At 34.2% G+C, this 13,636-nt stretch overlaps 2 protein-coding genes across 3 annotated transcripts in view; both read left to right on the top strand.

Moving 5' to 3' along the window:
* Window positions 1-13,636, top strand: part of LOC149791533 (CDK5 regulatory subunit-associated protein 3-like) — a 110,869-nt gene that overhangs the window by 92,399 nt on the left and 4,834 nt on the right. The gene's annotated exons all lie outside the window — the stretch shown is intronic.
* LOC149791534 (uncharacterized) lies at window positions 1,513-5,711 on the top strand. The gene is made up of 2 exons (XM_089970060.1): window positions 1,513-1,837; window positions 3,145-5,711. Exons 1-2 carry the CDS (start codon window positions 1,722-1,724, stop codon window positions 3,458-3,460), a joined length of 432 nt encoding a protein of 143 aa, XP_089826186.1. The 5' UTR covers window positions 1,513-1,721; the 3' UTR covers window positions 3,461-5,711.

The following is a 13,636-nucleotide window of genomic DNA, read 5'->3' as shown; positions in this document are numbered from 1 at the left end:
TATTGTATCAGTGAGTGCGACATTCTTGCCCAAACAGCAAAAATAAGGTGAAAACTTTGTTGACTGGGTTGAAGGAGTGGCCCTAAAACAAAACATCACTCTGAAATGTAGAACGAAGATGGTCAGTTTTCTATACAGTTTATTAATTACAATGAATTGAATAAAAGTATGGTATGTCACTCAGCTGACAAAGTTGTCAGCTGAGTAATATACCATACCTTGCTGGTATGACAAATTAATCAAACAATGTATGTGTGTGTATGATTTGGATTTTTAATGTAGCCTTAATAATTTTTCAGTCATATTGCTACAATGTCTGCAGTGTGGCAGTTTATAGTGATGTCTAGCACTGGGGCATCATGCTGCAGACATGTAGCATGATGTCTCATCCAGTCACATTATCCTGACACCAGGCTGACCAGTCCTAACACTGACCTCTTAATGCTGAGCACCAAGCGAGGCAGCTGTTAGTACTATTTTTGTAAGTCGTTGGTATGGCTTGGCCGGGTATCAAACCCATGACCTCCTGCATCCAAGGCGGATGCTCTAATCACTAGACCACTGGAGTGGTCTCAAACAATGTAACCATTTGTAACTTTACATGAGCCAGAGAATAATCAATATAACTACCATTGCAAATCTGTTAGAAAAGTAATCTCTAGATGCAATTGTGAACAAGAATTATGTAGTAGAAAACAAATCCATATACAAGGTATCTTGACAATGAAATGATGTTCACAGTGATAAGACAGGACATGACATAAAACAGCTTTCTTTTATATGATATCAAGGTAGGTACTATAATTTTATAAACACCCAGAGGTTAATTTTGTTTTCCTTGTTATTGTAAGTATTTGTTCTTAGAGTCTGCTTCCTTAGCTATTATATTGTTGACCCACAGAGCCGGACTTTACTGGATGCTTTTTGTGTCTTGCTTTTGTTGGTTTTGTCAGCACCATTATGACCAAATCAGTTAGCCCAATGCTGGCTTGAGCCAGCCTGTCAAAGCTTGAATGTTAGGATTACAACTCTGATTCCCTATCAAATGAGCCACAACAGCTTGCTTTTCTAGGTGAAATTACACACACACACACACATATGCACACACACAAATACATACATCCATGCATGCATCCATCCATCCATACATACATACATCCATGCATACATACATACATACATACATACAAACATACAACACACTTACATAAATACATACATAGCCAATAATGATATAGACAGAATATTGTGAATTTCTTGTGCTTGGAATTGTTGTAAGATAGCATGTTCAAGTACAAAGTGTTACAAAGTGTGGAAAGCAAAAAATACAATGAGGTTATAATGTCCTGAGCATCTAACTGGGTCAATTATATATATATATATATATATATATATATATATATATATATATATATATATATGTCTTCCCCAATTGTTTTTGCTTAATTGTGCTAAAAAGTTTTTATTTTCAAAATCTAATTCTGATAAGTCTACGTCCAGGTGACCCTACAGGGTAACAGCTGAAGAATTACATAACAGGTTTCTCTTCGTAGCAATTATGGTCAATTGGATTCCAACAAACTGACATTGATAATCTGAAATATGATAGCCTTCCTGTCCTCCAGTCCAGTAATTGGGTTTCTCATAAAAGGCATACTAATATCATTTTGCCTGGTCATTTCTGAAACTCCATCCTTAGTGAAGTGACACTGTAGAGCCAGATGGCACAGAAATATAGGTTGGGGATGAAAGACAATCTTTTTGTTTGGAAAAATGTTTTGATGACAGAAAAGAAGATACTAAGATATCTGCAGCAGCAGTTGGACAACATGCAAAGGTATGTTTTCAATGTTATGATATTTGACATAATTGATTTAATATTTTCTTTTTATTTGATAGTTATATTTTCAGTTGACTTTTTTAATTTTATATGACGTAATTTCCATTAACAAAATTGACATCAAAATGGTTAACTAAACTAGTAAATTACTTTCTTTTAAAGATGGATGAATATTTTATATTAGATTTTCCAAGTCGTATTTATTTTTTGTTTTCAATTTATACAGTAGATGTGATTAGCTATATCAGTTATGTATGTAAAATGTAGTGGCTTTAACTGAGCTGCAGATTGTGCTTAAGCATAAGATTGGCCTTATACAGGTAGATAGCAGTAAATATTCTTTCAAGGCATTTTATATATGAATTTGTTGTATTGTAACTAGTACCACAATATGAACCCAAAACAGACCTTTAGTCTAAAAGACAATAACAGCATTAGGCTGGGTATTAAGAGTTGAAAGATATTCTTCATTTGGTCATTATGAAAGATACACAGTTGCAAGTCTGGTCTTCAGAAGTCTAATCTTGGTAGACTATTCATTGAACATGTAATGTTAAATACATCAGCCACATATTTATTCATATTGGAAGCATTTGAGGAGAATTAAGTTAAAAAGAATCTCAACAATATATGCTATGCATAAAAGCGAATTTGAAACAAAAGAAATCTAATGATGAACACTTGAAGATGGAAAAAAATGTGAAGTTAGTATAAAAAAAATAGAATAATGTATCAATCTGGCTTTTGTCATTGTGCGTTTCTTTGTGATAGTTACTGATATGCCATCCTAATATACATTTGTCTTCCAGATCAGTTAAATTTCTCCATTCTCTGTATGCAGGACACTACTTGAATATATATTGGATAACTGATTATAAAAATCCTTACTTAAGTATAAAGGATAGGTGTCAGTGTCAACTTACTTTGTTAGCTTAAATCCAAATGTACACTTATTATTAATCTTATATTTATGCAAATAAATGTCAGTGATTATTTGGCATGATTTTGACTAACTTCATTAAATTTCATTGTACAATTCAATACAAATCAATAATGCCTAATATTTATCCCCCTGATATGTATCTTTATGCTGATGTAAAGTTTACAGGGGTTTACTCATTCATGTAGCGGGTCTATGAGCCTTCTGTCTTTAGGACATTTGTGACCGAAAATTCAACATTTATATGCTTTAAAGTGTATGTTTCTCAAGATTATATCCTTAATTATTTTATCTTCACCGATTTTATGCAGTTGGTTTTTATATTAGAAGTAACAAATTAATTTTTTTCTATCTTTGATTGCAGGAAGGAAAAGGATCAGAAGGCACAAACCAAGAGTTATATCTTGTCAAATACAACCACAAATAGTTTTATCTGGTCATTTTTTTCAGACAAAAACACTTTTATATTTTGTAAAGAACCAATAGCAAAAGTGCAAAAAGAGAAATTGTTGTGTAGCACCAGCAAAATGTCAATGAAGCTTGATAGAAAAGACAAACAGATTATAGATACAGCTTATCTAGCGTGTAAATTGTTTGGACATGTCACGAAAGATATAATTTCAGTGAACAGTATTAACAAGGATAGATTGGAAACTAGAATAAGAAATTATTTAAAGTAAGTCTAACAATCTTGGCACTGTGGCACAAAACTGCAAATTTGATAATAGTCATATGACAAAAGTAAATTGCTGTATGATCTGTGCGATTTATTTTCCTTTTGAGACATGTTTGATTCTTTCAAGACATCACTGTTTTGAGCAACATTTGCAAACTTATTCAATCTTTAATGCTAAGATATGAAAATTTTGACATAATCTCTATAGGAAGTATTTTGTACTATTTTGTGAAGACAGTATATGCACACTTGTTATTGTTTGCTTCTTTACAAAGATATGATAGTGCTATTGTAACCATTAGGGCTGTTCCATTTATAAATTCATGGTACCCAGGGAAGACAGATTTTTAAAAATATATGGAAAGAAGGCTTATCATGGTCTTCAGGATGACAAACTTGATGTAGGGATGACATCTTTCTTTGTATCCAGATAGTATTTCAAAATAAAATCTATAACCAGTCACATTTAACATTAGCACCTCTTGGTATAAGCAAATATTAAATGATATTTAATGTTGTGTAAATGTATTCAGGAATCACCTTGAATTTAATTAGGTATTTGATATGTTTGGCAATATAGTGATAATATCACATTCATATACACATTTACTGGGAGCACACAAAATATCAAATATGTCTTGATTTGCATTATCGTCTGAACATATTTTTCCAGTAATCAAAACAAGCATTAATTGCAACATATGTAAAACATACAAATCAAACAATGGTTTAAGTTGTGTTACACAAACACATTTCGAGCTGATCGATCTAGCAAAATGAACAGTTTTTATAGTCTAAGTTTAAGTTGAAAAGCTGCTGTTGAAATTATTGTTTGTTTATAAAATATATATTCTTATTGTATGTTTTCTGAAGGGTTAATCAGTTGTACCTCAAAGCTGAATGAGAACTATGTCATTATTTTTGTCCATCTTGATTAATCTTATCAATAAAAGTGGACTTATTTTTCTGACCTCTTCATATGTGTATCATTGTCATCCTGTCCACAATTCAGACACTGTGTATTGACATTACTATAACAAATTTTAACTACTGAGTTTGTGTTCTTTGAAAGCTAAAAGGAACATCACTGAAAGTTTATACTGAATATTTCAGTGTAAATCTAACTTTTTAAGCTCTATCATTAGGTAAGGAAATTTTAAATGGTTATTTTGCAACATTAAAGTTGCTGCAATATTAACAGTATGCCTTTTCGACATGGACTCCCATTTTCATGAAAATGTGTCAGAAAATAATCAATCATTGTGCTTCGATCTGGGATAGAAATTTCCTCCTTGGGACTACAAATCTGCATCAGACGCTCAGCACAGCCTTGTGTACCACTTAAAATTCTGAGCCGAGGATGGAATTTTCATAGTCTACACAGAGGCATATGATGGATTCTATTATTAGTACCATGGGCAGTCTACACTTGCGAAGGTAGTACAGTTGATAATCTGTAGAGTAATATAAGTATACAAAGAGCATTTACAAGTAATATTAAACACAAAGTTCAAGTCCTATAGGAATAACAACACATCATTTTTTTATATTCTGGAGGCAGTGTGGGGCATAGATCTAGTAATCTTACATCAGGTATTTTAAGCAACCAAATGAATGTTACATTGTTACCATAGAAATAGGGTAATGTTGTTACTTGTTCTTTGGAATTAACGATGTAGTATTTTTATTACACCAGGCTTTGCAAATCACATAAGTTAGTGTTACACTGTTAAATGGAAATAGGGTAATACATCTACATGAACAATTTAGTATTGTGGCTACATCAAGTTTTTGGAGATACACTGTCACCTAGAAATAAAGTAAAGTTACTACCTTTACACAAATTTGGCGATTGACAATGTAGTATTGTTACTACATCAGAATTTGGAGATCACAATCTCAGTGAGTACCCCATTGCATGATGACATACATGTAATTGATATGAAACTAAATACAAAAGGTTTTAACATAGGTCACTTAAATGTACAAGGTATAGTGGGAAAGATAGACCAGATTAAGTTAATGTTGTCTTCCATGGAAAATAATATACATGTTTTAGGACTCACTGAAACCAAATTAAATGCTAACCACAATGATGATCTATTTCACTGTCAAGGCTACAATAAACCATTTCGTAGGGACAGAGAGACAGCAGGGGGGGTCTTGTTGTATACATTAGGGAAGATGTAAATGTAAAAAGGCGACTTGACTTGGAGTCACATGAAATTGAGAGTATCTGGGTGGAAATTTTTCAGAATAATGCAAAATCTTTCCTAGCTGGTTTCATTTATAGACCACCTTCCTCCAAAGCATTTTGGAATGCTAACTTTTTGAAACAAATAGAAAGTGTTCTAGCACAGGAGAAAGAAACATATATACTCGGAGATATAAATAAGGACCTTCTCAATACTCAAATAAGGAACAACTGGATGGAATTTATTGAATCATTAGGCCTAGACCAGCTGGTAAATGAGCCTACAAGGGTAACAAAAATCAAGCACTCTTATTGATCACATTTATACTAACCTACCAGACAATGTGGCTTGTGTTAATGTACCAAATGTTGGTCTTAGTGACCACTATCCTACTTTTTTGACAAGAAAGGTTAAATGCAAGAAAAATAAGAAAAATACACATAAAACGATCACTTACAGATCGTTCAAAACTTTTAATGAAGAACAATTTCTCAATGACCTATATAAAGTTCCATGGAGTATGATCCAAAATTTGGATGACATAGATGAAGCCATGAGGGTGTGGACTGACTTATTTATGGATGTAGTATCTAAGCATGCACCACTGAAAGTACATCGAGTAAAGACTGATTTTCAACCTAATTGGCTTACTACTGAAATCCTAGATGCTATGAAAACACGAGACAAATTCAAGGCTATGGAAAACCATGCACAATATAAAGTATGGAGAAATAAAATAACAAGTATGATCAAAAAAGCTAAAAAAACTTATTATCAATCATTACTTGAAAACAAAAAGAGCAACACAAACTCCATTTGGAAAGTCTTCAATGAACTCACTGGAGGAACGCACAAAAAACAGACAAATAAAATTCACTCACTTCTGGTAAATGACACCATAGTCATTGATGAAACTGACATTGCAAATGTTTTCAATGATTTTTTCATCAACATTACCACAAAGTTAAAAGAGCCAGTGATAGAAAACAACTTTAATGAACTGAAAAAGTTCTGCAGCAGTAAAATCTCAAAGGAGGTATGTTTCTCTATCCCACCAGTGTCAAAAAACTTTGTTAAAAAATGTCTCAGTGAACTTGATACCAAGAAAGCTACAGGACTTGATCAGATTGGTCCACGACTCATTAAATCTTCTGCCTTTGCTATTGTAGATAGCATAACATTCATAATTAATTTAAGTATTGCAACCTCATCTGTCCCCAAAATATGGAAAACTGCAAAAGTAACTCCTATTCACAAATCTGGTTCTAAAAATGATGCTGATAACTACCGACCAATTTCAATACTACCAAACTTGTCAAAATTGATTGAAAAACATGTCCATGACTCATTCATGTCATATTTAACCAAACACTTGCTGTTACACCCTAATCAATCAGGCTTTAGACAGAACCATTCCTGTGAGACTGCCTTGATCTCCCTAACTGATAAATGGCTTCAAGCACTTGACCAAGGTAGAATAATAGGAACTGTATTTGTAGATTTCAGGAAAGCTTTTGACATGGTGGATCATGAAATCCTTTTGAAGAAACTGAAAATCTACCAGTGTGATGAAAGAACAATTAGATGGTTTACTTCATACTTAAATGAGAGAACACAACATGTTTACATAAATAATGTTCCGTCTGAACCTGAAACAATTAGATATGGAGTACCACAAGGCTCAATTCTAGGTCCACTACTATTCATTTTATTTATTAATGACCTACCACTTTTACTAAGAGACTCAATATCATCTACAGATCTCTATGCAGATGACACAACATTGTCAGACATCCAAAACACAAAGCATGAGCTTGAAATTTCTTTACAGAATGCACTAAACAAACTGGAAAACTGGTGCACATGTAATGGCATGGTGGTAAATACTGGTAAAACTAAAATATTACTTATCTCAACACGGCAAAGAAGGACAAATCTTGATAGTGATGAACTATGTCTGACATGGAAGGATACAAATCTGCAAATAGTCTGTCATGATAGGCTACTTGGTGTTCTGGTAGATAATAACCCATCATGGACTGAACATATCAAACATACCAGTAAAAAAGTCAATTCAAGTTTATGGCTTCTCAGTAGGATAAGACATTTTCTCCCTGAAAGGCACAGGAAACTATTTTATAACAGTTACATACAACCCTATTTGGACTACTGTAGTACAGTATGGGGTAATTCAAATGATAAAAACATAGCAAAGCTGGCACATCTTCAAAAAAGAGCATTTGGGCTAATATCAATCCAGAAAGAAAGCAAGGAAAGTTTAGCTGGTAGGTTAAAAATATTACCTATTAAAGACCGAATCTGTTTGAGAAAAGCCAAATTAATGTACAGGATATCTCAGAATAGTGCTCCTGAATATTTACAATCACTATTCCAGTATAGGCTACCTGGTAATACTCCCCACCTGCGATCCATGTCTACCAAACAGTATAAAATTCCCAAACCAAATAAGGAGTTATTTAAAAAAAGTTTCCAATACTCTGGAACTCTGCTCTGGAATAGTATTCCAGCTGAGATTAGAAATGCCCACTCTATTTCCTTCTTCCAAACCCAATATATTCAGTGGCTTCAGAGATGCAGCTTAAATAAATAAATTCCTTTGTATGAGGGCCTCAAGGTAGATTAGTTTTTAGCTAATTGTGTTACCCTCTTTAAATAAGGTCATTATTATTATTATTATTATTATTATTATTATCTTTACAATGTCACATGGAAATAGGGTAATATTACTACATGGGTTTGGTGGAGAGCTATGTAGTATTGTTACTACATCAGGCTTTAGGGATCACAAAATCAGTGCCTAGAAATAGGGTATTGTTACTACATGGATTTGGTGGAAAGCTATGTAGTATTGTTACTACATCAGATTTTGAAGAAAACAAATCAGTGCCTAGAAATAGGGTATTGTTACTACATGGGTTTGGTGGAGAGCTATGTAGTATTGTTACTACATCAGGTTTTAGAGATCAAAGATCAGTGTCTAGAAATAGGGTATTGTTACTACGTGGGTTTGGTGGAGAGCTATGTGGTATTGGTACTACATCAGGTTTTAGAGATCACAAAGTCAGTGGTGGGAAATAGGGTATTGTTAATGCATATGTTTGGGAATTAACCATGTAGTATTGTTACTAGTATGTTTACTAGTACAACATGATTCACTTTACAACTTCTTGTAAGGGGGGCCACGAGTGGCCAAGTGGTCTAAAGTACACTCCGTTATGGATCACTGCCATCTCACCTCTGTCTGCGTGGGTTCAAGTCTCAGATTCAGCCAATGTGGGAATGTGAGAAAGCTTGCCAGTAGCTTCTCGTGGGTCGGTGGTTCTTTCTGGGGTTTTCTTGGGTTCTTCCTCCACCATTAATACTGGCCGCCATGTATAGCCTATTGTGTGCTGAAAAATGGCGTTGAGCCCTACAACAACAACAATAACAACAACTTCTTGTGCTTCTTCTTATTAAACTTGATATTGTGTGTACAAAGTTTAAAATTCCTTTAAAAAGGACAAGCAAGCAATTCCTTTTATATTCTGACAGCCATTGAGGGGCCCCGAGTGGCCGAGTGGTCTGAAGCGCTCTCTGTTATGGATCACTGCCATCTCACCCCTGTCTGCATGGGTTCGAGTCTCGGATTTGGCTAATGTGGGTTTGTGAGAAAGCTTGCCAGTAGCTTCTCATAAGTCGGTGGTTCTTACTGAGGTTTTCCCGGGTTCTTCCTCCACCATTAATATTGGTCGCCATGTATAGCCTATCGTGTCCTGAAAAATGGCATTAAACCCTACAACAACAACAACAACAACAACAACAACTATAGCCATTGATAGTAATGATGCAGGCCTAAAAATGATCTCACATCATGCAGTGATTTGGGCAGGGGAAACTCGGTCATAGCCTTCTCCTTTTCCTGATCTACACCAATGCCTTCTAAAGAGAAGATATGGCCAAGGTAGTTTACATGAGAGACAGCAAAATTGTATTTGAAGGATTAAGGCCATTCAGAGTCCATCCATCACCAAGTTCATATGCTCCAAGTGTTCATCGAAATTCTTGCTAAAACCCAGATCATCACATCCATATATTCCAGAGCAAACTTCCAGTTTAAATCTTGTAAAACCTCTGTCATGACCATGGAAGAGGCTAATGGACTGTTGGACAACCCAAATGGACATTTCTTGAATTAGAACACCTCTTTATGTGGTATAAAGCCAGATTTAGATTTTGCTGAGTCTGAGAGAGGTATCTGCCAAAAGTCTTGTTTCAAATAGAGACTACAGTACAAAGGAACATTTGACTGTCCAATTACATCTGCAATATCATCAAACTGAGGTATAGGGAAGCTCATTGGTTTGGTATCTTTGTTTAATGCATGATAATCAACTGCAAAACTGAATTCCCCATTTGGTTTCTTTACCAGTACTATTGGGCTTAGCCATGGAGTATCGGCCCCTTCTATTATACCATGCACAAACATTTCTTTGGTCTGTCTTTCTATCTCCTTCTTAGTTGCAGGGGTAGTTCAGTAGAACCTTTGTTTATTGGGCAGGTCATTGCCTGTATCTGTCTCATGATAATAGACATTGGTACATCCCTAATTAAGAAATGTCTTAGGCAAAATATCTCAATTTTTACCTTAAAATATTCATGATTTAGTTACTTCACCCACAGTTAAGTCAGCATTGGATAGATTAAATCCCAGGTCCTTAGCAGTACTGATATATTTGAGGTCAGTGTCCTGGAGACCAGCTGAACTAAAGCTTACTGTGTTGCCTGCTGCTAGGAGGGAGCTGTCTGTCCAGTTGTAAATTTTAGCTACAGAGATGCCAATTTAAATCCCTGTTAACATTCCCAGGATCCCTGTCCTGAATAACTATAGAGAATGACTTCTAACACAATTGAGCCACCAGTGTTCAATATCTCAGTTAGATCACTAAGTACAGCTTCTTTTATCAAGGCCAGTGGCTGATTAAGCTTCATTTTGTTGGATTTAGTACTTGATAGGTATTAATGTTATAGAACTTACAGTATTTAATAAGCCATCTGTTTACTTTTACTGCTAGATGTTAGCAGTTATAATACATATCATCCTTACCATATGAACCACTTCTAGTATAGCTAATCTATGATTGGATTTTCTCTGGACATGACACTGTCTACAGCTGAGAACCATTGAGATCTCATTTAATACCCAACATATACTGACATTTAGCCAGATATTCCAACACATCTTTTCTCAAACAGGTAAGTTTTATAAATTTAGTCCAACAAAATACCCCATGCTGTGCCATGTCAGGCAAATCACTGCTCTGCCATTCTTTGTAACTGCTATCAACAGCTGTCACCTTTTGATTTTTTCACACAGTGAATTTGTCTTTCTGCTTGAAGAATTATGAAAAGAAATTCAGTTACCAAACTTGAATTTTCTCCTTTAATCAAGCAGGCTTTTTATATTATGCTTTCCTTCATTCTTCAAGCACTCAGTTTTGTTGCATGAGTTTTGAGTATGTATGTATGTATGTACATATATGTATGTATGTATGTATGTATATATGTATGTATATATGTATGTATGTATGTATGTGTGTGTGTGTGTGTGCATGTGTGTATATATGTATGTATGTATGTATGTACATGTGTGTGTGCATGTGTCTGTATGTATGTACATGTATGTGTGAGTGTGTGTTTGTGTGTATATGTATATGTATGTATGTTTGTATGTATGTATGTATGTGTGTGTGTGTGTGTTTGTGTATGTATGTATGTATGTATGTATGTATGTATATATGTATGTATGTATGTATGTATCAATCATGGCCGTGGGGCCCCGAGTGGCCGAGTGGTCTAAAGCGCTCTTCGTTACGGATCACTGCCATCTCACCTCTGTCTGCGGCGATTCGAGTCTAAGATTCAGCCAATGTGGGCATGTGAGAAAGCTTGCCAGTAGCTTCTCGTGGGTCAGTGGTTCTTTCCGGGGTTTTCTGGGTTCTTCCTCCACCATTAATACTGGCCGCCATGTATAGCCTATCGTGCTGAAAAATGGCGTTAAACCCCACAACAACAACAACAATCAATCATGGCCACCAGTCATGTTAATTTGGTAGTAATAATGGTTAGTGGTTAAGCTACAGTTTGCTAATATATTAATGGGATAAGATCTTAAACCTTTCACATAAGAGGAAGATGTGTAGTGATATCAGATAAAGACGACAAATAAAGACAAAAAAAGACTAAAAGCATAAAACAAAAAGAGGTAAGTGGTATAAACAATGGAATACTCAAAATGCATGGCATTTAGAAAGGTTGAGTAATTTATACCATAATCTTAGCAGACAACTGGAATCAGAATACATGAACAACAAACATAAGCAGCAAATTCAGGAATCACCCCACCATCAGCACACATGATGGTGAGGTCAGAGGTCACAATAATGAATTCTGGCTATGACTGAGTTTCATTGCCCGATCTCAAAGGCATTACAGGAAACCTACATAAAAAGTTAAAGAAACTGATTAGTGATCTTGACCTAAAAGATAAAACCATGACTGATATATGAGATGCCATTGAACAAAGAAACATAAGTGTACAATGGTTCATCTCTACATGAGATGCCATTGAACAAAGAAACATAAGTGTACAATGGTTCATCTCTGTACCTCAGAGAGCTTTTATGATATAAAGTGAAAACAAAAGAAATTTTAAAATATTGAGCTTTGACATTTATCTTGAAGACAAAACCCAAACACGCCATGCAACATACCTTCTTGTGACAGTATACAATGGCAAGCTTCATCCATTTAAACAGCTTTAAAGTTATGTCAGTGCTCCACTGTTTTTCCTTTTCAAGATGCAAATATAATACATAATTGAAATTGCAGTTATTAAAACATTTCAAATAATGTCTTATAAAAGAAGCAAATCTCCTAGAGAGTGGATTACAGCTGGAACAACTGTCAACTTTTTACGTGTCATGAATTCTCTCCTTTTTTCGGATATTATATGACATAATTAATAATTAAATGTGTCATATATATATATATATATATATATATATATATATATATATATATATATATATATATATATATATATTAATCAAGTATGCTTACTAAATAGAAAACAACTTTGCTTTTCCTTTAATATAAATGATTTCTTATTCTTTGAAAAATGGATGATTTCTTAACTGAGATGTTATCTGTAGTTAGTTTGGGCAATAAGTACAGTAGTTTAATTTAAACATTTATTGTTTTGAGTTATTGTACAAATATTATGTGGAAGGAGGGGTCACTTATATCGCACATGTAGATGTACATGTAAAAAGAAATCATTTGCATCTATGTTTTCATACATATGCACTGTGCAGCAAATCAAAGGAAAACAGAATGAATTAAAGGACAAAAAGGAAGAAAGATATACAGATTAAAAAAGACTTACGTTTCTAATGAAATATGTTTTAATGCAATATCATAGTTTAAAATTCTCTTTTTATACATTTGAGGAGTTTTTTTAACATTTAAGTAATGATTTAATGATATTGTTCCATAGATAATATATATATATATATATGTATACATACACATGACTTATTGAAAAACCAGACTCATCATTTCATGCTTACCTATGCAAGTTTAAACTTGCCAGGCAGAATCCTTTTATGGTCTTTAGATGTGCAGTGTTTCAGAAGAGTGATCTTCCCATTGTGGGTGGAGTTACAGGGATGGGGGCAGTTAGAGGAGTTATTGGGATGAAGGCAGTTTTTACTGTATATAATTAATTCTCAATTATTTCGTGATTTTAGGAGTTTTATAATATAAACTCCTCTTTAACCAAGTAAGACAGATACTTGAAACTTTTACATAAGGAGGTAAAGCTGTGTGTGCATGGGGGTGGGGGCATGATACTTATGCATGCACACACATACATATATATATATATATGCATAGATAATGTTCAGGTAACTGTCAGCAGAAGTGAT

This window comes from Sinohyriopsis cumingii, chromosome 9 (assembly GCF_028554795.1).
Source record: "Sinohyriopsis cumingii isolate HCF-2022 chromosome 9, ASM2855479v2, whole genome shotgun sequence".
Classification (NCBI taxonomy): Eukaryota; Metazoa; Mollusca; class Bivalvia; order Unionida; family Unionidae; genus Sinohyriopsis; species Sinohyriopsis cumingii.
Note: the sequence above shows the minus strand (reverse complement) of the source record. Positions and strands in the feature narration are given on the sequence as shown.